Source organism: Mastomys coucha, unplaced genomic scaffold (genome assembly GCF_008632895.1).
Source record: "Mastomys coucha isolate ucsf_1 unplaced genomic scaffold, UCSF_Mcou_1 pScaffold21, whole genome shotgun sequence".
Classification (NCBI taxonomy): Eukaryota; Metazoa; Chordata; class Mammalia; order Rodentia; family Muridae; genus Mastomys; species Mastomys coucha.
Window position 1 is genome coordinate 138,579,997 of NW_022196904.1, and position 26,644 is coordinate 138,606,640.

At 47.1% G+C, this 26,644-nt stretch overlaps 1 protein-coding gene across 17 annotated transcripts in view; it reads right to left on the reverse strand.

The window, feature by feature from the left end:
- Positions 1 to 26,644, reverse strand: part of Mark2 (microtubule affinity regulating kinase 2) — a 64,973-nt gene that overhangs the window by 11,336 nt on the left and 26,993 nt on the right. For 10 of the 17 annotated variants that reach the window (XM_031389530.1, XM_031389524.1, XM_031389533.1 and 7 more), the window contains 6 exons: positions 3,989 to 4,168; positions 3,702 to 3,755; positions 1,063 to 1,111; positions 719 to 784; positions 522 to 592; positions 253 to 309 (listed from right to left, as the gene is read on the reverse strand). In XM_031389530.1, coding sequence (XP_031245390.1) covers positions 253 to 309; positions 522 to 592; positions 719 to 784; positions 1,063 to 1,111; positions 3,702 to 3,755; positions 3,989 to 4,123 — 432 coding nt within the window. In that variant the 5' untranslated portion in view covers positions 4,124 to 4,168. The other 7 variants (XM_031389531.1, XM_031389532.1, XM_031389528.1 and 4 more) reach the window with 7 other exon arrangements.

Sequence of the window (26,644 nt, forward strand, 5' to 3'; positions counted from 1 at the left end):
CGGATTTCTGAGTTTGAGGCCAGCCTGATCTACATATAGAGTGAGTTCCAGGACAGCCAGGGCTATACAAAGAAACCCTGACTCAAAAAACCAAAACAAACAATCAAACAAGCAAGCAAACAAACAACCAAAACCAAAACCAACCAAACAAAAAGTAAGTAAGTAAGTAAATAAATAAATAAATATCAATGTCTGGAATTTCTGGACCCCCCAGACCCACAGGAAGACATAGGGAATAGGAACACACCTCACCTTTAGATCTCTATGAACAATAAACTTCTGGTGACAGTACTGCACAGCAGACACTATCTAAAAGGAAGGAAGAAGGGTTAACCTATTGTCTGAAAGTGAAACCCAGGGGCTGGCAGAACTGCTGCTGCTGACCTATTTTGAAGTTATCATGTAAACACGCAGAGGATGAAGTACCCTATGCTCAGGCCACCTGCTCAGGCAGCTCCTCTCCTGTGCCAGACCCCAAAATGGCAAACTGGGCCTACCGCTCAGAGTGGAGACACACCCACCTGGCGAAATTTGGCTCGAGCTTCTTTTTCTTTCATCCTGCCATGGGCCACTAGGTAATCAAACACTTCTCCTGCGAGAAGGAGAGGAAGGAGATGGTGGAGTGCAGTGAGTGGGATGGGTGGGGGCAGAGAGTGGGCAGGAACAGGGAGGGAAGACACGAGGGTGGGAAACAAGCAAGCGGTGGTGTCAGACCTACCGCCACTGGCATACTCCATGACAAGGTAGAGTGTCTTCTCAGTCTCGATCACTTCAAATAACTTAACTGCAAGAGAAGGGCTGTGTTGGGACTCAAGAGGCGCACGGCACACACTCTGTGTACAGACTTGCTAAGGACCTCTAGAACCTTTCAAATCCTTTTACGGTAGCCCACAGTGCCAAGGTGTAGCTCCACTGTGAGCTGAGCCTTCCTTCAGAAGCAGCCTGACACCCTCCAGGACAGAATCCACAGGGCAATGTGTTATGGACAGGGATGTTTGTGTGGATGCTGACCTGTGCAGCCTCGAAGAGGGGGAGGAAGAGAGGGACGGCAATGCTTCTCACCTATGTTGGGATGATTCAAAACCTTCATTATTCTTACTTCTCGAAACAGCTGGAAGAGAAAACACATGAGTTCATTTCATGCCTGCCTATGGACTTTATTTAAGTCCCTTCAGAGTACGAGTGAGGTTTCTTTCTCTCTCTTTTTGCTTTTAAAACAGATCCCCCTCTTAAAGATGAAGGAGTAGAGCGAACTCGCTCACTAACTTACTGCTCAGACCTTGCCCTCTTCCACCCATCCAAATCTAGCCTCAAAACAGCAGTCAGGTGCCTCTGCAGGAGAGAAGGAGCCTGAGTCTTTGAGTATTCAGCACTGAGCTCCTCTGCCAGCTCAGAGTCCAAACCCTTGAACTGGCTTGGTGACCAGAGAGGTGCTCCAAAGGGATATTGTGTCATCTTTTGACATCAAGATGTCAGAGGGCTTGCACTGGGGATAGGCCTCTCTTTCCTGAGTCTCTGAGGTAGTAACAGAAGAAACCACCCACACCTATATATAGCTGATGCCAATTTTAATCAAATCCACCCCCATACACTCATGCTCTCTTTGTGAAACAAAATCAGGGGCTCTAAACCATACATTTTCATACTGAAACATGACAAAAACGAACTTCTTCCCCTGCAGGCAACAGAGAACTAAAGGAGGGGTTTTGCAACTTCCCAGGCTTCATCACTTATCCAAGGAACAGAAGGCCTGGTTGGTTTGTTTGTCTGTGGAGACGTGGTGGTTTGTCTGAGGTCCTAATTCAATATTTAGGTTATAGAACACAGTAAAAATGGCTTCCCCCCTTTAATGGTGTCCCAGAGCTTTGGTTGACTGCAACAAAAAGAAACTTAATCCAACCTTCCCCCTTCGTCAGAGCCTAGGTTTTTCTTGCTCCTCTTTCACCCAACAGTATGCTAGTGAAAAAAGCAAAGGCTCCTGGCCACCACCTCAGAGTTACCAATGGGGGCAGACCTGAGATGGTACCCAGAGTCAGTAGTCACTTTCCCATTCTCAAACATATCCATTTGGTGTGAGAAAGCCTAGAGCCTGGAGCTTTCTAGGTTTGTCTAGAACCTTGAACCAATGTCTTCAAAAATTCCAGTGTTAAGTAAGGAACGCAGCTAAGAAGAAATGTAAGCAAAGCTGACTGGCCAGAATGAGATTGGTCTTGCTAACAAAGGACGTAAAAAGAAAAATGGCTATATTTCTGCATCTTGAGGGTGGAAGCAGGAAGAACAGGAGTTAAAGGATATCCTCACCTACACGGTGAGTTCAAGTGTGGTAGCCTGGGCATATAATATCCTGCTTCAAAAAAGAAAAAAACAGAACAAAACAAAAAAAACCCAAACCTTTCTATTTGTCTGGCACTGGTACCTTCCAATCAATCAGAAAGAAGTGAGGAGAAAAAAGAGGTAGGGAGTGAGATGGCTTGGTTGTCAATGGAAATGAACAAGAGTAAGCAACAATGAACAGCAAGCCACAATGCTCCAAGGTCTCTGCAGAGTTGGAGCCAGTGTAGCAGGGACATGCATCCTCCTTTTTATCCATAAGCTCTGATGATAACCTGGTGATGACTGTATTGCTTTTGTTGTAACAAAAACCCTCTAGGGCTAACAAAATTTGTGAGCACCTTGATTCTAGCTGTTAGCATGGTAAGGAAGTCAGTTTATCAATTCTAATTCTGAGAGCAACACCCTCCATAACGATCTCTGGCTCCTCACCCTTTCTCTTACCATTGTGGCTATTTATATGGTCCTCTAATTCAGCCACTGTAATATGTTCATGAAAAAACGTGCTTGGCCCTAAGAACCAGGTCTTAGAAAAAGCAAACAGGGGTTGGATACGGTAGAAAGACCAAAGGAAATCTGATTAACCTGGGTGGTGCCTCCCCATCCCCTACCCTGTCTCCTAAATGCCTTCAGCCCAGTTCTGTCAAGTCACTTGCAAGTTGCCCCTTCTTGGGTTATCTTTCTATTTGGGGGGGTTCTCCTACAACCCAAGGAAGACCTCAGTTAACAAGAGAAGAAAAGTTCAACTTTACCTAGCTAAAGCCACTTACTCACAAAATGAGTATTCAGCGAGAGCCTAGAGATCAGGAATAAAGCTGAGTGCCTTTAATCTGTGCACCATGGTCACACACAGACTTAGAACTCAAGTCTCTCATAGCTCCTCTCTGAAACAGAGCCAGCAAAGATCCAGGGGTAGGCTCTGCTTCCTTATCCCCGAACTTCTAGGGCAACTCCACTGGATCACTCAGCGCTTGGGTCTGCATACACCTCCAGCAATGCTATAGACATGTGTTTCTGTAGAGAACTGGACACAGGCCAGGAGATAACATGATCAGGAAGTAGGTCAGACAGGGCCAAGTAGCTGGAAGACTTCAGAAGAGCTCTTGCTTGTGGCCAGGAGGCCTACTGGATAGAACTGCCACAGGGAACCCAACCAGAACCATAGGGAAAGGGCAGAAGTTTTTTGGGTGTTTGTTTTTCAAGATAGGGTTTCTTTGTGTAGCACTAGCTGTCTTGGAAGTTCTTCTGTAGATCAGGCTAGCCTCGTACTCCGAGATACTCCTGTCTCTGTACCACCACCACCTGGCTTGAAGGGATAAAATTTTTAGAGAGCGATTTTGTAGGGTCAGCAGATGGTACCGGGGACTTACTTTCTGTAGGCTGGAGGAGTTCAGCTGGGTCTTGTCAATGATCTTCACAGCCACCTGGACATCAAACAAAAGCCTGGTATCACATTCTTGATCAGACTAAACCAGGACCTAATGCTACTTTCTCCAGTGCATGTTCTTCTCCTTCTCATGCTTGGCTCCTAGCATACCTATCAGATCTCACTTCTGCAGATTAACAAGAGCCTAGCTGCAAGAACAGTCTGAGCACTGCCTGTTAGGAGTGTCAATGGGATAGGAGCTGCTACCACTGCCCCAACCCCAGTGCTCACCTCTTTCCCTGTCAGGATGTGCCGGGCCAACTTCACCTTGGCAAAGTTACCCTTGCCAATGGTCTTAAGGAGCCGGTAGTTGCCAATATGGGGCTGCTCGTCAGCAGAGGTGGCTGAGTTGCGGCCCCGCAGCATGTTGGACTTACTGCTGGGCTTGGAATCAAGGTGTCCCAAGGTGGGCTGCAGGGTGGAAACAGACATTGCCTTTACAGGCTGCCCCTCCAGTTCTGTCTACCACTACTCTCAGCTCTGAAAAAACTGCAAGAGGCTGGGCGCAGGGGCAGACTCCAAAGCAGAGTGGCAGGAATACAAATAATCATAAGGCAGGGGAAGAGGATAGGGAAGGGAGGGCATCACAGCCAGTTTTCACTGCAAAGGCATATAGCATAAGGTCAGGGCTAAGATCCTGTACAAGCCAGAGCTCAGGACCAGAGCTGTACCTCATCAGCACCACCACCCACTACTAGCCACTGTTAGCAACCTAGTAGAGTCTCTGCCCTCATCATAGCTGGGAGACCTTGTCTCTGACAGCCCTGCTCACACTCCAGGAATGCTGGTTCTTAGTTGCAGGAACAAATGGTCTAACCACTTCAAACTCACCATCACCCAGGTCTTAGCATTAGTCTCTACTAGTTATTCTTTACATTTGTTTATTGATGTATCCAATGAGATTGGAAACCCACAAAGACAGCCTATACTATTCTTCTTTTTTTTTTTTCTTCAAGACAGGGTTTCTCTGTGTAGCCCTGGCTGTCCTGGAACTCAGAAATCCGACTGCCTCTGCCTCCTGAGTGCTGGGATCAAAGGCGTGCGCCACCACCGCCCTATACTATTCTTTATTCACTGACACATCACATCGCGCACACCTGACAGTACTCACGGAATCACTGTCCAACGAATGAATTCAACAACTGGTCTGTGTAGTGCAACAGCCTGCCCTGCTCTGCTCTCCTGTATTCAATGGTGCAAATGAGCTGAGAAGCAGCAGTAGCTACATACAAAGTGCATAGTTTTAATGAAAATAGGTATGAAGACATTCCTGTGCCTCAATGGTCACTGAATTGAGAATGGTCATAATTCTCAATGCTAGAGGGGAAACAAATCAACTATCAATGGATGAATGTGGCCTAACACTACAGTGGAATAAGAGTTGATCATATGAAAGGAAGTACTGATACATGCTGTTCCAAAGAATCTTGAAGAGACAGAGAAGCTGGCCACAAAGGACCATCTTATCTGACTCTCTTTGACTGTCCAGAATACACAAAGCTAGAGAGACAGATGCAGAGTCATAGTTATCGAGAGGGAACTCACTCTCGATAGACCTGGCTGGCCTCAAACTCAGAAATGCACCTGCCTCTGCTTCCCAAGTGCTGGGATTAAAGGCGTGCACCACCACCCAGCAATGAAAATGTTTTGAATGCAAACAGCACAAAATTTAATAAAAGCCACTCATCTGTATGTTGAATGGGTAGATGGTATGTGAATTATACTCCAATGTCAAAGGGAATCTTCACCCCAGCTTTGAGTCCTGATTCACCTCTCAGAGAACATCTGAGCACACTGGAAAGTTGGTTCTACAACCTGAACCACAGCCAGGCAGAGCCACCTTGGAGTCTTTAGGGAGACAGTGAGGAGGGCAGCAGGGTGACTGGAGGCGCAGGGCCCAGTTTCTTCCCTCAGATCCCCTCCTGACTCTAAGGAAGGCCTTCAGAAGCCACAGAGAAAGGGCTTGTGTCAACACAGGGAACTGTCTGAGGTGCCTTAGCAAGATGTGGTAGGGTGTCAATTCAGGACCTTGGTGGGTGCAGCAGCTGTGTGCTAGCTTTCCTGATTTGCTAACTAAGACCCCAGAAGCCCTTGGACATGGACAACCAAAGGCCCCCTTGACTACTACGTACAAACCTAGAGAGGCAGATGCAGATTCATAGTTATCAAGAGGGAATGTCATCTCTGTTACAATTCCTCAAGTCCCACTGTTGTCAAGCTGTAGCTGTCCACAGCAGAGGGTGGACAAATAGATTTTTTTCCCCTAAGAATCTGCTTCATAAACCTTCTCCAAGGAACCCTGGACTCATACTTCAAAAAAAAAAAAAAAAAAAAAAAAGGGCAGTTTATCTGCAGCTATTTCTAAATGATACTTTGAAACCATTCACAAGTCTCAGAAGCCTAGCTTCTAATGTCTCCTCTTCTTAGCCCCATCCCCTCCAACCCCCAAACTGCTATTCAGTGCTCCCCCTGCCCTCAGGGCACCAAACAACTGGAAACCTCCCTTCTGCCTCAGCTGCTAGGTGGGCACATTCTTTGGCAACTTTCTTTTTTGTGGTGCTAGAGATTAAACCTGAGATCTCTCATATACTAGACAAGTGTTCTCCCAATCTAACACCAGACCCTTTTCTTGACAACTTAAAAAAAAATGTGTCTGTGTGAGTGCCTAAGTTTATGCACCACACGTGTGGATAAGCCACTGAAGTCAGAAGAGGTCACTGGATCCTCTGGAACTACAGTTATAGGCAGTTGTAAACCACTATTTCATCTGAGGTCCACTCCAATAGCAGTTTATGGTTTTTTTTTCTTTTTCTTTTTCTTTTTTTTTTTTTTTTTGGTTTTTTTGGTTTTTCGAGACAGGGTTTCTCTGTGTAGCCCTGGCTGTCTTGGAACTCACTCTGTAGACCAGGCTGGCCCCGAACTCAGAAATCCTCCTGTCTCTGCCTCCCGCAGTTTATGTTCTTGACCACTGAGTTGATGCTCTAACCCCTTGGTAACTTTTACTCTAAGTTCCTGTGACACCCCTTTTCCAAGGGCAGAAACCAAGGACAGCAGGAACTTGGTAGGGCTGAAGCCCAAGGACCTGCAGTTCTCACACTAAATAAACATAAGAAGCTGTCCCCTCGCAGCTCTGAAGCACAAGCTAGGGAGCTCCAGCCAGGTTTCCCCTGGGCTCAGCTGTTGTTATACCTCAAGCAGTAGCACACAAGCCTGCCCTATGCTTGCTTCCTTACGGGTTAGGATTAGCAGTGTAGATAACTTGACCCAAACCCCCAGAGCTACTCAGCTCAGGTTAACTTTCTTGCTATCAGCATCTTCCTGAAGGGGAGAGAGCCACCCCAGGATGACCGTGCTGGCATTCATGCTGGGGGTTCTAGCCATAGCTCCTCACCTACTAACTTTAGTTTCCTTATCTGTAAAGTGGCAATAAAACATTTTCTATCTTTCATTGGCAAAAGAGAGAACATGTGTCAACTGTTTTATCCAACTTTAAATAAAAAGCAACCCCCTAGGCAGCCTATGTTACAGAGAAAGGCCGGCCTAGGCTATATAATGGGACCATGGTTTTTGTTTTTTAAGCAACTATTATGTCTCCAAATGCTATTCTTAAGTCCTCCTGTCAGTAAACTTTTGGACTCAGGCTGAGTCTGCTAAGCCAACTATGGTCTCACAGAGATGTTTAGGGGTAACAAGTATCCAAACTAAGCCCCCTGCTAATCTCCAGGCCTGGTGAAATGCAATCAGAACTGTTTGTTGACTATCACAGGCTTTCTTAAGAAGAAAGAAGAGGTGCCAGGCATCCAGGTGGGACACCTATGAAAAGATGGTCCCCAGCACAGCGAGAGAGGGCTCTTGATTAGGACACAAGGAGATAAGCCATCTCTGATATCTGTTCCATGTTCCCTGTTCCAGTCAACAAACCCCTCTTTAGATCTGAGCCATCCAACTCTTAGGGCTTAAGCCAGTATTTCTCTGACCCCACTATTTCTTCAGTACACAGATACTTTCTAGCAGAGAAATGGGACAGGGTGAGGAAAACCCATAGGGAAGAGCACGGAAAGATGGGAGAAAGTAAAACTGTGCAGACACTGCCTCTTGAGCCAAGGACCCAAGTGAGGTAACTCCCACCCTCTCCTGCTGCTGCTCTGATGTAAGATAGAGTGGGGTGGCCATTATGGAGAGAGAATTCTCCTCCTGTGGTTCAGACCAGACCCATCTATCCAGGTCTGAATAGGTGATGGGGTGAGATTTAGCTGTTCTTCTGGACCACAAAGCAAGACCTGGCTAAGCCCTGCTGCCCTCCCCATACTCAGTCTCCCTGTTTACAGCAGGATGTACACCACCAGAGCTATGACCCATATTATACCCTAGCCAGGCCCCTGGCTTCCTCAGTAAAAGAACCCCCGTGGCTCTCAAGTCGTCTTCATGGTTTCTAAGTAGCCCTACAGAACAACAGAATCTAGAACAACAGTCAAAAGTACTCTGGGGTTAGTGATGGACAGATGGCAGAATCTTCCCCCTACTGGACCCACAGAGACTTTCAGACTGGGAGCTTATGTTACCAGGCTTGCCCAAAGATAGCCTCCACCCCAGAGGCCCAGCACTGACTCGGCAAGGCACAGCCCCTTGCTCTAATATTGATGGCTGCCACCAACTTTGAAAAGCCATGCTCTGCGGGCTCACTCAGGGCCAGCCCTCAAGTGTACTGTGGCTTCTGCAGACTGGCAAAGGTCAGATTAGGAGATGGGGGCTGGGGAGGGGGAGAGCAGGCACTTCCTGGCCAAACACAGAGTAAGCTGAAGGAAGTAAAGAAAGTAAAGAAAGGGCCCCTTGGGCTCTTGTCCTAGGTCTCAGCTGGACTACTACTATGGTACCCCCTCTACAGCCTGTTTCCTTGCCTTTGGCTGGTGAGGCCAAAGATCTTTTGGTATCTGCCTGTTTTCCTTTTCTCCTTCATAGCCAATGCCTCTTCGACATCCGGATGCCCTCCCTGAGAATCTGACTGCCTGGTGCTAGTACCCAACTCCACTTAGCAACTCCTCTAGGATTTTGTTCAAAGATAATTCCAGGGGCATAATGGGGAAAACATACCCAGCCGGAGAAGGGGACAAGGACTACCAGCAACTTCCATTCAGCAGAACCTGTCAGGCAGCGAGGGCAAAGTACAGAGGCCGGGATGAGCCAGGCCCAGGGCGGGGGCTGCCGGCTCAGCCAGCCACCCTTACTCAGCCAGCACAGACCAGGCAGACACCTTCCACCACCTCCTCAGTAAAAAGCGTAGCAGCCAGGCAGAGCAGTTCCTGCCTGGGAACCTAGACTGTGTTGCAACCGAAACCACCACTAGCAGAAAGAGACTGGGTTTGGCAGAGAGAGCTACAGAGACAAAGCCTATGCTTGGTAAGGCTGAGTCGTCAGAAAGAGTGTACAGTCCAGGATGGTACATCAGAAGTTAGTTGAGAGGGAAAGGAGCAGGAAGAGATGGGCAAGCAGGAAGGGAGACCTAAGGGCGGGTTTAAAACAACTTCCTTCTCCCTTCCCCCTCCCTCCGTCCCCGGAAGTGGGCTGCCCCACCCTCCCCAAGGTGCTCTGCTGGTAACAGCAGCTGGAGAGAGTGAAGAGCAGACTTCAGACTGGGCTGTCCTAAAGCCCTTATCTCACCTGCTGCAACAGGTGAGAGAAACCTGGGTAGGGGCAGATCAACAAGGCTTCTAACATGACGTGTGACTCAGATGTGCTAACTCAGAAGGGCGACTAGCAAATCTTGTCCAGTACCAAAGCAGGTTGGGTGCAAGCAGACCCCAGTAATCCCACAGTGGCAACTGGACCTCCTACTTCCTCAAACTCAGCACTCAACCTGAGAAAATGCATGCTGCACTAAGACAAACATTTCAGTGTGACTTCAGGAGGGCTGGGAACATGCGAAATTCCCTTGAGGGTGAGCCTTACATATGACAGAGAAAGAAGGTCTTCTCCCTAACTTCTGTGCAAAGGCTGAAACAATCTAAATGTCCCCTTCTTTCTAGTCCTGATCTGCACATCTGTCCTTAAGACCCCTTGTTCACCATAAGCACCAAACAACAAAATCGCTATGACTTTGGGGGGAATTTCTCATTCCCGCCATTGCCAGCTCACCCGTGTTACACCTGCAGCCTCTTTGCTGCTCTCTGTAACACTCCAGGCTAGGGTCTTTCTTGTTAACAGTTGTGTAAAGACCTCATCTTGGTTATCCACTGCCCCTTCTGGGAACATCCAAGGCTTCCTTTGTCCTCCTGGCACCTAAGCATACCTGAGAGACCACGCCACTCAGGAGAGCAGAAATGTCTACCATACATCCAGCCTCTGTAGCCAGAATTTGGCTACTTTGTAGATTCTTCTTTCTTCCTCCCTTCTCCACGCCTTTTCTTCCACTCTTTCAATCCCCTAACACTAGATAGGAGAAAAAAGGACAGAGAAAGGAAAGAGATCCCTGAATAAAGTCAAGGGTCAGAAGGGGGCAATGTTACTGTTAGGCTACTTCCTGCTAGGGATGCCTTAGGGGCATCAAGTGTGCTGGCAATCTAACTTGTTTCTTCTTTGTACCCAACTACTTAACAAACTGCAACAAACAGCAACCAACAACAACCAACCAACAACCCACCCACCCACCCACCTACCTCACCTACCTCTTGGGGCCCTAGCATTTATATCCCTCTAAAAAGTCCCCAGAATTCCAAATGTCACACAGTCAAACTATCTGCAGCTTGTAAAATCTCACCCCTGCTAGAGCACAAGGCAAACCATAGTCAGCCGCTGTGGACAGTCTGAAGTAGGCCCATGTCTCCCAGCTAGAATTAAATGAAAAATATATTCTTATATTTCTATGTTTTTAAAAAGAAACCAAAAGCCAGGTGGTGGTGGCTGACGCCTTTAATCCCAGCACTTGGGAGGCAGAGGCAGGTGGATTTCTGAGTTTGAGGCCAGCCTGGTCTACAGAGTGAGCTCCAGGACAGCCTGGGCTACACAGAGAAACCCTGTCCAGAAAAAAAAAAACAAAAAAACAAAATTCTAAAACTGTCTCTACAAGCCTCCTTTTCCGTCAAGAAACCGCTACACCACTACAGATTACAAAACATAACTATGGTTCCCCAACCTCTCAGGGCAGAGTCCAAGGGCATATTTGCCCCTCTTACCAAAGCAGTACCCACCCACTCTTCAAGTCAGGCCCCTTTCCCAGTCTTGCCCCAACCTTTCTTTTTGTTTTTTTGAGACAAGGTTTCTCTATGTAGCCCTGGCTGTCCTAGAACTCACTCTGTAGACCAGGCTGGCACCCCAACCTTTCTTGATGGAGATTTGGTCTCACCCTCCTCTCCACGTGTAGTAGGAGGGGGTAAAAGAGACTCAGGGACTGATGTCAGAGATAAGGACTGCTGCAGGGGGCTATCCTGGAGCACCCCTTCTCCTCTCACCCTCCCTAGTAGGTCCTGGTCTCAGGAAAGAGAAATGGACAGATCCTGGGCTCAAGCTTGACCTGTCTAGGACCACCCACCTTTCCAGCCACTGGCAGAGTCATAAGTCAGGGCGATACCAAACAGCTTCATTTTCTCAATCCCCAGGCTTTGCAATGTGACAGAATTGGTGTGGGAAATTGGAGTTTTGTCAACTGAAGTAACAAGCACTGACCTTCTAAGAGAGAAGCTAGGAAGAAATGAGATAGGACTCAGATGAAGTTATGGGGCTAGAACAAGTCCCCAGGCTTAACTGTCATTCTCAACTGCCAATAGTCCATATACCAGGAGCATTCTGGGTAGGAGAGAACATGAAAACTGCTCTGTACTTCCTTGTAGGAAGCTCTCCCCTCAAATTCCTTGAGATATGTTAACTTGGAGAACACCTCCATTCTCCTATCATTCTGTTGTAACAAGTCTTCAAAGAGCTGCTTGTTTTCTCCAGCCAGGGTAGATGCCTCCTGGACTATGAATACCAGCAGATCACGCAACTGAAGCCATCGCTGTGGTTTACTAATCAACACTGTCTGTGCTACAATCCTCATCCCACAGCAGAGAGAACAGAAGGGCAGCCTAGCAGTGAGGGGTGCCTACAGGCCACAAAGCCTCATAGCAGCGATCAGAGCCTGCCTGAGAAGAGTAGGCAGCATGAAGTGAGCTGAGAGCTCTCACCCCTTTCATGCCTGATAGCCATAATGACCAATAATCCTCAACCTTAAGTCTTCAGGGCCACTAGAGATAATAGACTCCTCTCAGAGCACTAGGAATTCTACTGGATACCCAGAGCACACACAAGTTTCTAGTCCCTCATCCCTGAATCTGTTCACTTGTCTCTTGGGGTACTGGTGCTCAGAAAGCCATTATAAACCATCAACCCATTTGGCTAGGGTCATTTGGAAAAGTCCATTGAGCTTGGGCACCTGTCTTCTTGAATCAAAGTGAGAAGGTACCTAGACTCTGCCTACTGTATATATAAGAAGTGGCGTGAGAACAGGCAGGGCTCAGAAGCAACCCTTGCTACCAACTAGGCTGACCATGCCAGAGCAGGGTTATGGTGAGTCTTCTAAATTGGAACCTAAGGAAGGATGCTCACTTCACAGGCTCAAGAGAATATCCATGCTTGCCACACTATCTGTTTTTCAGTAATGCCTTGGTAATGTTTTTGGTTACCTCTTTTTACTTCTATTTCCCACTCATAGGCCCTGAGGAGACCTACAATCTTCAAGAACTTGACTGCAAATAGCAGTGTAGCTGAGCTGATTCTCACTACCCTGGAATTCCTTCTAGAAAAAGGAAAAGTCGAATCTCTGGTATAGCAACAGTATGAGGTAGAAGACTCCTTCCTTACATGAAGCCACTTTCCAAGAGGCATTTAAGGGAAGAGGGCAGCCACGCTGCTACCCACTGTCTAGTGCAAAGGAAAATAAAGATGGCCCTCCAGAGACATTTCCCTTCTTGTTAGTGCCTTAACTCCTTCCTTCCAGAAACAGTCAAACAGCCAACATACCGGTACCACACTGTTCCAAAGGCTGGGGAAAGCTCACATTGCCAGCCTTGCACTTCATTTGGCTCCTCCTGTACCAGTGGGTTACTGTAACCATGGAGACCAGTGAGTTCCTCTATATCACAGGAGAACCAGGCTGCCAGCAGCCTAGGCTTTGGAGGATGGGGGTGGGGGTGAAGCAGGAGGCAGCCGGCAACAGAAAGGCTTGACTCACTTGACAGGGAACCCTGAAAGTATGAGCAGTGCAGCTGGAGTGCAGGGGCTTCCTCTTAGGCTCACCCCCTTTTCTTTGAATAGAGGTTTGTTTCTGATATATTCTTTGGACTCTGGGCTTCCATGGCCAGTTCTACTGCTGCGTAGTGGGAGACTGCCACTCAAGTTTGACTGGCAGTGGGATCGACTTTGGCTGCCTCACAGGAAACACAGATGTATACATACTACAAGGAAGGAAGGGCTCCATCTAGTATCCCGTACTCTCCTTTAAGCAATCCAGGAAGAAAGCTCTGCTCCCCTGTTAATCTCAAAGTTGAACACTTTTATAGCTAGGAGCTATTCCCTTCTCTGGACTTTAGAGCACACGACTTGTATCATTTCTTTTTGTGTCCCCAATATCTTAACTCCCTTCAAACTCTGCAAACTCAATAGTGTCTTGTTCACCTTCAAATGTGTAATAGTGCCCACACCTAACTAGTTCATGTCAAAGTACTTGTAGAATAGAGTATGCAGTTTCTTGATCCTTACAAGTTGCCTTCCCCTGACAAGGGAAGAGGTGGGAAGGTCAAAACAACTTACCAGAAAAGTCACTTCCTCCTTTTCAGAACATTTGGTTAATTTAGTGTCTGTCAAAAGGAGGGATTTTGGTTTGTCTTATTCGTAGCCCAGAATGCTTAGCACAATATTCAGTAAAATACTAAATAACTGTGCAGGGCGAAGAGAAAATGTGCTGGGGGCTGGAGAAATGACCTGGCAGTTAGAGTACTAGCCGGTGGTGACAGCACACACCTTTAATCACTCAGGAAGCAGACAGGCAGATCTCTGGTCTCAATTCCAAGACAGCTAGAACCTGGCTCAGTGGCTGGTAGGACGAGAAAAACTTGCTGCTCTTGCAGAGGACACAGGTTTGGTTCTCAGCACCCACATCAGGTTGTCCACAACTGCCTGCCACTCCAGTTTAGGGGAATCTCATGTCCTCTTCTGACCTTCTTGGGCACCTGCACACATATGGTGCACATATAGATATGCAGAGACACACAGCTATAGCTAAATAATATATAAATATATATATATTTTTAAAAAGACAGGTGTGGTGGCCTATGTCTTTAATTAATCCTAGTACTAGGGCAACCCAAGACAGGTAGATCTTTGTGATTTCAAGGATACCCTAAGCTACATTTGGCATTCAGGTCCACCAATCAGGGCTACATAAGACTCTGTCTCAAAAAGGAGGAGGAAGAGAGGAAGGGGGTTTGGGGCGGGGGGTAAAGAAAGAGAGAAAACATGTTGGGAGTGGACAGGGATGTAACTCTTGTTGGAAAGCTTGCTCAGAATATTCAAAGCCCTGGATTCCACTCAAAGCACAGTATAAAACTGGACATGGTGTCATACTCCTTAGCACTAGGAGGCATAGGAAGAAGCATCAGAAGTTCAAGGTTTTCCTCTACTACACAGCAAGTTCAAGACCAGCCTGGACTAGATGAGGCCTTATCTCAAAGACAAAGAAAGACAAGAGGAGTTATGTGAAATAATACACCTTGTAATCACATCATTCAGAGGCACAAGGACTGCCATGAGTTCCAGGCTATCTTAGGTTACTGTTAATTCTAGGCTAGCCTAGTTTTACCCAGCAAGAGCTTGTCCTAAGAACAACAAAACAGCAAGAACAAAGTGAGGTGGTGTAGTAGCTCAGAGTCAAAGTGTTTGTTATCCAAGCCCTGACTATCTAAACACCATCCTCCAACACCCATGTGAAAGCCAAGCGTGATGGTACGCCATCTATATTCCTAACAGAGACAGGAAAACTGCCAGGGAAGCTTATGGGCTAGCTAGCCTGGTGTCTGCCATAGAAGAAACAATAATGTGCTTGTCTAGCATACACAAAGCCCATTGGCTCAATACCAGCACTATAAAAACTGGATTGCAGACAACTACAATCCTCAGAAAGTGGAAGTAGGACTCTTGAGTTCAAGGTAATTTCCTCTCTACAGAGCAAGTTCAAGGTCAACCTACAATACTTGACTCAAAAAGGGGAAGAGTTGGTGTGTCTTCAGATCATGTTCCCAGCTTACAACAACCAGGTGGGCTCTTGCTCACCAGTCACTAATAGAAACTGGAGATCACAGACAGCTAGGGATCAGCAAGGCAGCATATCCCATCTGCTCCTTGGCTCCCTGTTTCCTCAAAGGGGAATCCTGCCTCTCATGGCAATCAGGCCTCCCACTTTAGACAGCTCTTCTCTCTGCCTCTCTACATTCAGCCCCTCCTGGTTTGCTAGGAAAACAGCATGTGAACTATTTCAAAGAGTTACTGATCAGGGAAGTGACAACTATTGCATAAAGACTGCAGGAGACATTCGTATCGGCTACAAGGAGAGTGCTGTTGCTGTAGCATTTCCTGCTTAAACCGGTGCTCTGGTTGGTTACAAGCCTTGTCAAACCTTAGGATGCTCCCAAAATGCCCTGTCCCACTCCACAGAGCTGCATTCCCACCCTGCCCCTCCCCAGAATGCCTCCTGCTACAGTGAGGCACGCAGGAACTAAACACAGCAGCAGTGGCGGGGAGCTCAGTGACTCATCCAGCACACCATCTTCTCCCAGGATCTCCCAGCTCCTCTTGGGGCTTTGCCAAAGCAAAGCAACAAAGAAGCATGAACATGAGATTAAAAAAAAAAAATAAAAAATTAAAAAACAAAAAACTACCTCAGCATTTATGCAACAGTCTTTCTACCTGATAGGAACTTAACCCTTTGCTCTTGACTTGCCTAATGTGGCATCCTTATGGAGGTTTCAGGCCTAGGCGTACAGCCAGCCCCAGGCTAGGAAGCAGGCTTCCAGGTCTTACCCAATTCCAGCAGCTGCTGGAAAGTGCTGAACAAAAATCATGCCTCTTTCCCACTTCACCTTTTCCTACAAGAATAAAAACTACTGCCTCCTACCCTGCAAGTTCACAGAGGGAGCTGAAGGAGAGAGACAGAAGAAAACCACCAGGGCTGTTCACTGCCCCAGAAGTCACTGTGACCAGAGGTCAGCCTGAGAAGGAGAAAGGTTTCAGAAACCACCAAAGGCTGTCACTAATCCTGGCCTCACAAGTGCCTCCATCAGACCAGACTTTCCACAGTGTGGCTACTTCCTTGAAGCGACTGTTAAACATTCAACCAGTTGCTCTTTCCAGAAGCCAGGCTTTCTTGCCCTAATAGGCAGAGGTGCTACATGCCCATCTTCTGTAGACAGCCAACTAGAATGGGAAAGAACCTGAGCCATGGGGGTGGGGGTGGGGTCTGTCAGACCATAGAGTAAATCCACTGTATTGGATATCCTGGGCACACCTGTGACTCAGGACCATCACAGTCTAGTACAGCTTCCGGCAAGCACCCTGTGAGGAAGAAAGGGGTGTCTTTTCATCTTTAGTATTTGGCATCTGGGACTTTATATATATGCTAGTTCCTGCGACTGACTAAAGAGAACACTCAGGCAGGTATAACTGGCTACAGTGTATTCCTCCAGAATTTCCCCACTTGTCCTACGTTCCTTTCTAGGAGCTGGGGTGGGGCTTACAGGGAGCTCAGTGGTATGCTGACTCTACCATAAGCCTGACGATGGGCCACTGTCCAGCAATGCTGAAGTTCCCTCTGAGAAACCTTACCAATAGGACCCCACTGATGGGCCACTGCTTTCTGGGTACCATACACACAATACCCTAGTCTTCTAAATCTTGGTGACAGTGTAACACAAGGGGCTTGAACAAGGATCATTCAAAACCTCTTGGCATGGCTGGGGCTTGCAGTGGAATAGGAGAGACTGACTGAGGAGACAGGAACCCAGATAGAAACCAGCATTTTGAATGTCTGCTGCCTCACAGAAGAGAAGAGCTACTGCAAGACGGACAGGAAAGAAAATGTCCAACTAGAGGGAGGGAAGTGACCTCTGACTGTCTTGAAACACCTGGGGCCAATATTCCTTAGAGCTGGCTTCCCTATAGCATAACCAAAGCAAGGGGGATGTGTCTATCTGCCACCCTGGGCTGAAGGTAGACATTGCTGTGCCCTATTACTAAGTCGCCAGGGTTGAAACAGGTATCTTGTACCGGTGGGCTGTCGACAGTCAGGTGAAGCCTGGAAGGTCCAAGCCTCCTACAAGCCTCAGCTTCCCATTCTAAGCCTAGAGTCAGAGGAGTGGGCAAATATTCAATTACTGACAGTAATGGCCGTTTGCTTTTTGGAGAGGACCTAGCTGCAAGTACTTTCAGCCAGGGGTTATGGTGTGCGATGCAGATCACAGTCATCTTTTACTACATGTGTCTTTTCAGGGTCCCAGGAAGACATGACTATCCCAGCTTCTAAGAGAAATGAACGATGCAGGGAAGAGCCAGGTCAGCCAGGTGACAGCATCTAGCTCTGGGCTTCCTGACCCTTGACAGGGACCTGCAGGATCCATGGTGTGCTGAGGAGAAGTGGGTCACTTTAGGTTTTGTTAGATGGACGGTTACACAAGACTGAGAGGATGCCGGTTTATTCTGAAGGAGGCAGGCAGCCACATCTGTAGCTATCCACCTCTGAATTTCCTGAGGGCAGGGAAGAAAAGAACCCCGAGAGTGGAATGTGAATGCCATATTCTAAAAGGAAGTTCTAATTGGCAATGAATGAGCATGGGAAATTACCTGGAGTTACAATCACGCTGGGCACAGAATACTACCCATTCTATTCCTCCACCCAGCCATGCTACTTACTCATCAAAGACAAAGAGGCTTCTAAACAGAAGTCTTAAAAACAGTAAAACCAGCCAGGCAGGCATGCCTTTAATCCCAGCACTGGGGAGGCAGAGGCAGGTGGATTTCTGAGTTCAAGGCCAGCCAGTGAGTTCCAGGACAGCTGGGGCTACACAGAGAAACCCTGTCTCGAAAAACCAAAAAGAAAAGAAAAACAATAAAATCAGAAATTACCAAATATCCAACTCCACCCCAAGCTCTCTGAATAATCCTGTGCTAAATGCTCAAGTACACTGGCGGTCATTACCATAATTCCACCATTCCTAACTTATCCTCTGTGTTGCCAGAAGTCACAGCCTGAACTTCTTTACCCAGTAACTACCACAGACAGATGCAGTGCACCTCCAAGAGGAGACTGCTCTTCTCAAACAGGTCCAGAAAAAATCTGTAGTCAGAGGCCAGATTCTGGTCATCTCATACAACTCAGACTGGGACTTGGGTTTTTTACAGAGCTAGAGACAGCTCCCAGTAGCTCAACTGTTTAATCCTTTCCATAAAAGGCCATGCCATGCTCCCCTGACAAAAAGCACTTTAAACAAAAACATCCCACCCTACAAAAACCCAGAGTACACCACAGCCCCTCAGGCACAGTGTTGCCAGCCTGCCAGGACTTTCTAGATATATGAGTCTAGAATCTCTGCACATGAACAGTCATAGCAGGAAACCTGACTAGTGTTTCAGACACATGTGCACACACTCATGTAGCATGTGCATACACACACTGCTGCATGGGTACACCCCAATACTTACTAAAAGCTCAGGCTGCCTTTCAGCCTTGAAGAGGAGAACTTGTGTGTATGTGCATGTGTGATGGTGAGTGCTCAGTTCCTGACTGTCCCTCCCAAAAGGCACTCTGTGGCAGCTAGGCTCCTATCACCACTTGCCCACTACTAACAGGATACCTATTTAGGAAGATAAGATTCAGAGGCATTAGTGTTGCTCTTCTGTGAACTAGCTGGCATCTGCCTCAGACAGTTTCCTAAAACAGCTGCATGTCGTGGACCCCTATAGACAGGATCTGAGAACAGAAGAAATAAAAGAAATGCTAGAGTAGGAATGCTGAGATAAGAAAAGGGAGGCGGAAGGAAACACTTCCCACCTGACCTCACCAAGGAATCCCACAAACATTCCTTGGCAGACCCACACTTCCTCCTGGAATCTCCCCTCTTTTACCTGTACAGTCCACCAGGTCACATGACTGTAGCATCTAATGCGGATGCTGGTTTCCCCACAAAGAGATAGACAAGGTCATGTGAGCCTGGCCAACAAGTTTTACTGCACTTGTTTATAAGCAAAAGGATTAAAACAACCTTCCAAGAGGAGGGGAGGGGAGCAGAGGGGCAAACCTTCAAGCACTGAGAACACAAAAGCCTCCTGCCAAGAAATATTTGCTTAAAAACAAAAAAGAAATCTCTAACCAAAAGCCAAACCAGCTACCTACCCCAAACACGACTGACCCCTTTAGTGACTGTGAGGCACTTCGTAACTCTGCCCCAGCTCTCTGCACATGACATGTTAGTTTGGTTTACTTGAGGTGAGATGGAAGGCTAAGCATATGAGTGACATAAAGCTTCTAAAAAGTGCCAGGCAGTGGTGGCACTCATCCAGCACTTGGGAGGCAGAGGAAGGTGGATTTCTGAGTTCGAGGCCAGCCTGGTCTTCAAAGTGAGCTCCAGGACAGCCAGGGCTACACAGAGAAACTCTATCTTGAAAAACAAAAACAAAAACAAAAACAGACAAACAAACAAAAGCTTCAATAAAGTTCCAAGTTGTTCAGGTGTGGTGCTGGTACACACCTGTAATCTTAAATCCCAGAACTCAAGAAGCAAAGGAAAGTGGATCCCTGAGTTCAAGGCCAGCCTGGTCTAGTTCTAGGTCAGCCAGAGCTATGTAGTGAGACCTGTCAACGGAAAAAAAGTCCCAATTTGAATAAATACCCAAGCAAAGCCTTTCTGACTCTCTAAGAAGCATGTGTACATCCAGGGGGAGAAGTGGGGAGGGCTTCTATTATTTTACTTTTACTCAGGTGCTGGAGCTCAAAGGCTTTACCACTGGGCTGCACATGCAGCCCAAAGAGGACATATGGCAAGTGTATACTTAAAGGAGTTCCATTTTCAGAGAATCAAACTCTCAGCTAAAAGCAAAACACCAAAACAGGCCTTCCAGTGATCACACCTCGCCCTAACCAATGTCAGAACTGCTAAGACAAAGAAAACTGCCTTGAGGTCCAGCTCCAGGATCCACAGGACTGAGACAGCAGTGTCAGGTTCATCTATTGCACCTGGAGGTCAACCCAATAATGATGGCCACCAGCCAGACACAGGCAGGGAAGGCACTGGGCTTTTGGCCTTTGTTCCAGGCAGTCAGGCTGCAGAAGCTGGCCTCTGGCTCTGCCACCAACTCCTCCCCAGGTCCAGTTTCCACTGACCCTAAGTAACCAGTCCTCCCACTCAGCAAGCCAGGCTCTGCTTTAGGTTCTCATGCCAGTGGTGCTTCCTGGCTGATCATAGAGGTCAGCAAAAGACTAAGGTGGTACTGCCTCTAGCCAGCCAAAGACAGAATGGATGAAGCCACTGGCAATCTGTGCTAAGCCCCCTACCACATCCCTTTTCCAGCAAGGAGCAGCACATTCCCAACCTCCCACCCACAATCCTGTGAGACAGGGAAGGTACCTCCTCCACCAGCTGCTACTAAAGAAACAACGCAGTGTTGGCAAGATGGCTGAGAGGATAAAGGTGCTTGCTGACTGGCTTGATGATCTAAGTTTGATCCCTGAGACCTACATGGTGGAAGAAAGAACCTACTTCAGTGAGTTGTCCTCTGACTTTCATGTAGACCTCATAGTACACCAATATGCCGTATCACAAATACCAAATATATACAATTTAATAATACATTTTATAATTTTTTTTTTTAAAAAGAAAACTTGAATGTAACATCCAGTTACATTCAGTGAGCTGGGCATAGCATCCAGTCTTGCCAGGCGTGGTGGTGTATACCTATAATCTTGCCACCTGGGAGGCAGAGGCAAGCAGATCTCTGTGGGTTCAAGGCCAGTCTGGTTTACATAGTAAGACCCTGTCTCAAAAAACAAATCAAAAAACCCACCCAGCTTAGAGATTTGTAAGCCTGGTTAAGCGGCATTGTACTGCATGGGGTTCCAAGGACACAGACAACCCAAGACCTAGCTTTTCAGGGTAGCAGGAGTGTGTGGAAGTATTCTTCATTTCCCAGGATGTTAAAGAATACATTAGCCTTGGGCAAACCTGGCTGATACTTGGTGAGGTCACCACTGCCTCTAAAGAGCCCTTAGTCTCCACTCACAAGAGAATCAGTCTGCTAGTCCAAGGTGGTACAGAGCTCATATGCTCACTGTCCATTAATCTCTTCCAGATCACTGCTGTTGTACAGAGCAGTGAAGCAGGCAAGCCGAGTCCCGCTCAGAGCTGGTCACTCCAGTTTGCCTGGCAGCATGGGAGTGGGGAGGAGGAGGAGGAAGAAGAGGAAGAGGAGAGATTATGATTCTCTAATTTTAAGCCCCACCCCCAGGAAAGGAAGCCGTGTCCCCTCTGCAAGATCTCCAATCTCTAGCCACTACAGAGCAGACCAGCTGCCTAAGAACTCTGGGCAACAAGCAAACAAGCACATCAAACAAACTAGAAAGGGGAGGAGAACCAACCTGGGTAGCAGTAGGCTGGGCTCCTGCCAAGAACTTTGAATGAATCTCCTATTCAAACTAGAACACTGCAGGTGCATGCTCTCCGGGAAAAGGCAGGCTTGCATGATACGGCACATCTCTGGAGGGAGACAGGGAAGCAGTAAAAGCTGCCTCACGAAGCCTTCAAGGCAGACACAGCTTCCTTGTAGCCTGAGGTCAGTCTCTCATCCTTTGCCCTGTAGCATGGTCATCTGGGTTATCTCCAGTAAGGTCTCAGCACCATGACACTGACGGAAGAGAGACTCTTGTTATCTGTGCTGTGGAATCCTGTCTGCAGTCAAGTGCAGAGCAGAAGCTATACATGAGGCTTCTGCAGAGAAAGGAAGGTGCTTCCCCTCCCTAGAACAGAACCCAAGACTACCTACCACGGAGAGGTGCTGTTTGATGACAAACAGGAATGTCTGGCGTAGGGGTGGGGGCAAGGTTAGATTCCTCTTTTTCACCAACTACTACATCACATTGACCCCCCCAGAACCTTTAGTGGCAGCCAAGACCCATGAGTCTTGGCTATGGAAAAGGGAAAGAAACCCTGCTCTCTGGCATAACACTGTACCAGTGTCTCCAGCTAACACTGTTGCAAAGCAAAGTCTCCCACAGGGACTAAACCCTCAGACAGCCTGCTACCCACACACACAAGCCTCTCCCCTCCTGTACAACATGGCTTGTGGTGGTAGAGGGAGCACCAAGTGAGCATTCAGTCAACAAAGTGCCCCGTATACTAGGGATAGAAAGTCAAACCCCAAACACACCTTTCATACAATTCTGTCTCAAGCTGTTAGGATGGCTCAGCACAAATAGGTACAATGCCAAGACTGATGACCTGTGATGGGTCCCTAGAAACTCAATGGTGAAAAGAGAGAACCGATTCCTCCAAGTTCTCCTCTGACCTACATTGCATTCACAAAACAAAAAGGCAAACTTATAAAAATAAAATTATCTTATCCCTTCCTACACAATCAACTTATACATCTAATATATCTATATAGGTATATGTTTTTCTTTATATACATATACATGTAAAGTTGATAACCATTTCTACCCTGTCTGAAGGGCTGGCTGGCTTCTTTTCCTTGACAGCAGCTGGGCCCCAGGCACCTATCTTCAAGGTTTGCATTGTTTATAGACCACCAGGGTTTTGCTGTAGCTTTCCTCCTTCCCTGGGTTCCTTTCCCTCCACAGAGCTCCCATCCATCCTTCTGGTGAGCTAAGGCCAGACTTCATTCCCATCAGGAGGCTTTCCAGTAGTGTCCACCTAGCTTACTTAGCTGAGTCTCTACTGTGCTCCCCTAGGCGTTCTCAGCTTAGTTGTAGAGGACTGCTGCTGCTCACTGGCTGATCTTCTTTGCAACTCTCAATGCTTATCTTGCTCAGTGGTATACAAAACTAAAAGCAGTCCTCAGGGAAGTTTCCAGGACTCAGTTACTTCTGTGTTCTCGGGGCCCTGGCACAGCAGCAACAGCCACTAGCAGGGCCTCCAGAAATGCTTTTCTAAGTCAAACTGGAATATTATGGGGTCATATCTGCCTGATTTCCTTGTTACCCAATAGCCCTTAACCCAGCTCTGATCCATGTGACCCTTTTGACCTGAGCCAGGGCTGGAATGCTGCTGCCTACTGTTTTCAATCCATCCCCTCGGGCCTTCTGGCACCTGAATGGTCATAGTCCCTGGCAAGAACCCAGTGTCTTTGGTGTGCTGAGCCTGCTGCCCTGCTGCCCTTCCACCTGTCCTTTCCCAGATCACTTCCTGCCACGGAAGTCTACAGGTCTTCTAAGGAGAACTGCCATTAAAGTGAGGGCTATGGGGCAAGTACCAAGGGCCCCAGGGGAGATCTAGTCAAGACCCAAATCTGCCCAAATAAGTTACATAACTTTGAACAAACCACTCTCCCTCCTAGGACCTGTTTCCACACTTGTAAAGGCTCTGGGGTTCTGTCCAGAGTGAACAGAGTCCCTCATGTGTGCTCAGGCTTTCTAAGCCTGTCCTGTCCCTCAGATGGAGGCAGGAAGTGAGAAGGGGCTGCCTGTTAAGAAGCCCACTTCCTGATCCTGGCTAATATCAAGTGAGCCTGCCAAGAAGCCTGACTCTCTAAGGAACCTTGCCCACCATTCTGTGAACACTAGGCACACACACTGAAAAATTTTAGGCTAGGATTGAAAAAAGTGAAATGAAACATTCAATTCTAAACTCAAGGTGTTAAAAGGATGATTTGTCTCTTTCCAAAGACTTCATCTGCCTCATACGCAAACTCCCTACTCCTCCCAGTCAGGAATGTGGCCACGAGGCCGAGGGCAAGGCACTGTGACACAGTCTATTTCCCTCAGGCCTCCAGGCAATTCAGCCTTCAGTGAGCAAGAAGCCTTCATGCACGCTCAGGACCTGGCAGGCAAGCAGCACACCCAGCAAGCTGAGCAGAGCCTGCCCCCACCTGCATGGTTCCCACAGTGGCTGGCTCATGGGTGGGGAGCTGCCTGCCTGCAGTGAGCAGGTAATCCTTGAGGAGAAACTGATTTGGCAAAGCCCAGCAAGCAGCAGTTTCAGTCTTCCTGCCCAGGTGGGGGAGGGGAGCCAGGCCCAAGCAGACCTGTCTAACAGGTCCTTAGCTCTACCACCCAGTCAGAGCTTTCTTCCTGGGTTCAAACCAGGAGAAGTGAAAGTCAGAGTCTTACAAGGAACTGAGGAAGAATCACGCTCTCAATCCTGGTCTATCCATGATGGTCCTGCACAACCATGATCTCCTCACAACTATTGGTCCATTTAGAAAAGCAACTCTCCAGGCAGTGGTGGCACACGCCTTTAATCCCAGTACTTGCTTGGGAGACAGAGGCAGGTGGATTTCTGAGTTCGAGGCCAGCCTGGTCTATAGAGTGAGTTCCAGGATAGCCAGGGCTACACAGAGAAACCCTGTCTCAAAAAACCAAAAATAAATAAATAAATAAATACATAAATAAATAGAAAAGCAACTCAGGGCTATCAAGATAGCTCAACAGCTAGAGCACTTGCGGCTATTCTAGAGAGTGCAGGTTCAATTCCTAGCACCCATAACTATCCAAAACTCCAGTCCCGGGGGATTCAAGGCCCTCTTCTAATCTCCATTACACAAGGCACAAAGTGGTGCACACACGGGCAGGCAAAAAACAATTCACACAAAACAAAATAATTTTTAAAAAAATTAGAACAGAACTACCAACAGTCTGAAGGTTCCCATTTCCTCAGCTATCTGAACTAAGCAGACAGACAGTCAGGCCTGGTTAGTACTCAGATGAAAGAAAAGCAATTGATATTCTCAAAGAAAAATCTGGGTCCTCAGTACCAGCAGTACCAAGTTGGTGTGAAATCAGTGTTTCCCATGCCACACTCCTGAGCCTTTCTACCATATAAATATCTGCAGCTTCAGACTTGTGCAGAGCATGTCTGCTCTGATGGAGGACAGGTGAAGCCAGCTAACCAGCTGCTCAGCATCAAGAAAGAGTTGAGCCTAATGCCAAGAACAGAGAGAGGGCTTGGCTTTCTGGCTCTTAGTTCCTACTTCAGGAAGCCAGACAGGGATTCCTTAGCAGAGCATTCTCTCCTGTGGTTTTCCCAGTTTTTATCCAGCAACAGTGTAAACCTTCCCTCTCATCCTTCCTTCCACTTTCAAAAGGCAGTTCTTTTTTGGCCAGTGAGGCTGCCAAACCATACAAGCTCAGTTCAATCCCTACCACCCACTCGGTAAAAGAACCAACTGACTCCTGAAAGCTGTCTTCTGGCCTCCATACTCCCCTACTTAGTATGAATATTCCCCCAACACACACACATGCAAGCGCGCGCAATGTTGTTATACTGTAAAATCATTTTCAGTAATTATTATATTTAACATGCTGATTAAAACTTCTGACTAACTGGCCAAAGAACTCAACAGAAATGAGTGTCTGATATGTAAAGAAAGATGGGTCCATTTCCCTGGGGTATACTATAATGAAGAATATCCATGCTGCAATTTTTATTTTTTGCAGTGATGGGACTAAAATCCAGAGCCTCCACCAAGGCATACCTTCAGAATACTTCTTGTTTTTCATTTCACAGACAATTCATTAAGAGCTAACTGTGTGAAAAGCACCCTCTAGGCACTGGAGAAAGGATTTTACAGATAGGCAGGCAGGCACAGACGCACACTCACAGTATATTATAGCTAGCCTTCAAAAGAGTTAGCAGTCTAACAGATTACAAGCCAAATCCAGAAACTTAAAAGTTATAGTTAGTTAGCCCCTTCACTCAATTTATTAGTGGTCTGTGATTTTTGGTTATTATTCAGAGGAATAGTCAAAGACAGCATTAGACCTCACTTTGAGTGAGAACCATCAGTGCTGCCAATATTTAACCCTGGGTTTTGATGAATTCAGACAAATAGGCACTGAGTGGGCTCTGTAAGAGTCACTATATAATAAACAGGAAAGAAGTGACCCAGGAATACTGACAATAGTGTGTCAGTATTTATGTGCCTTCCTTGTCTTGTATCACTGTTTGAACCTCAAAGTCAAGCTCAATAATAAGGTTATGAAAAAAATAATCTGCTCTAGGGCTGGCAACATGGCTCAGTGGGTAAAGGTGTTTGGTGCTAAGCCTAAGGACTTTAGTTCAATTCTTGGAACCCACATAGTGGAAGAGAACTGATTCCTGTGGGTTACCCTCTGACCTCTACATGTACACTGCAGCCAAAGGCAACCATACCCACAGGCATATGTGCACCCAGGCATGTAAATACAAATAAATACATGTAAACAAAAAAAAAAATCGCTCAGGATTCAGTCATGGAAATAAAGACAAAACAGGAGCTGAGTGAGTTGTCTTGGTAAGTACTGAGAACTCCAAGTTCTGTACCAGAATCCCCACCTCAGTCTACATGGCTGTGACTAAGCAAGTTTATTGATCTTCACTGTCTCCTAATGGACAATTATCAAGTCTGGTTTCCTTCCTTAACTCCTGTTCAACTGGTCAACAGCCCCATCACACTGTCTCACCACTGCACAGATTTCCCTCAGTTGCAGAGCTCTTCATTAAGGAAGCTGGGAGAAATGAACAGAAAGAAATAAATTCCTGAGACACATATACAATTTATGTTATTAAGGAAAGAAGGACAGTTGCTGGGCATGGTGGCATACATCTTCAACTACTGTACTCAGGAGGCAGAGGCAGGCTGATCCCTATGTTTGAGGCTAGCCAG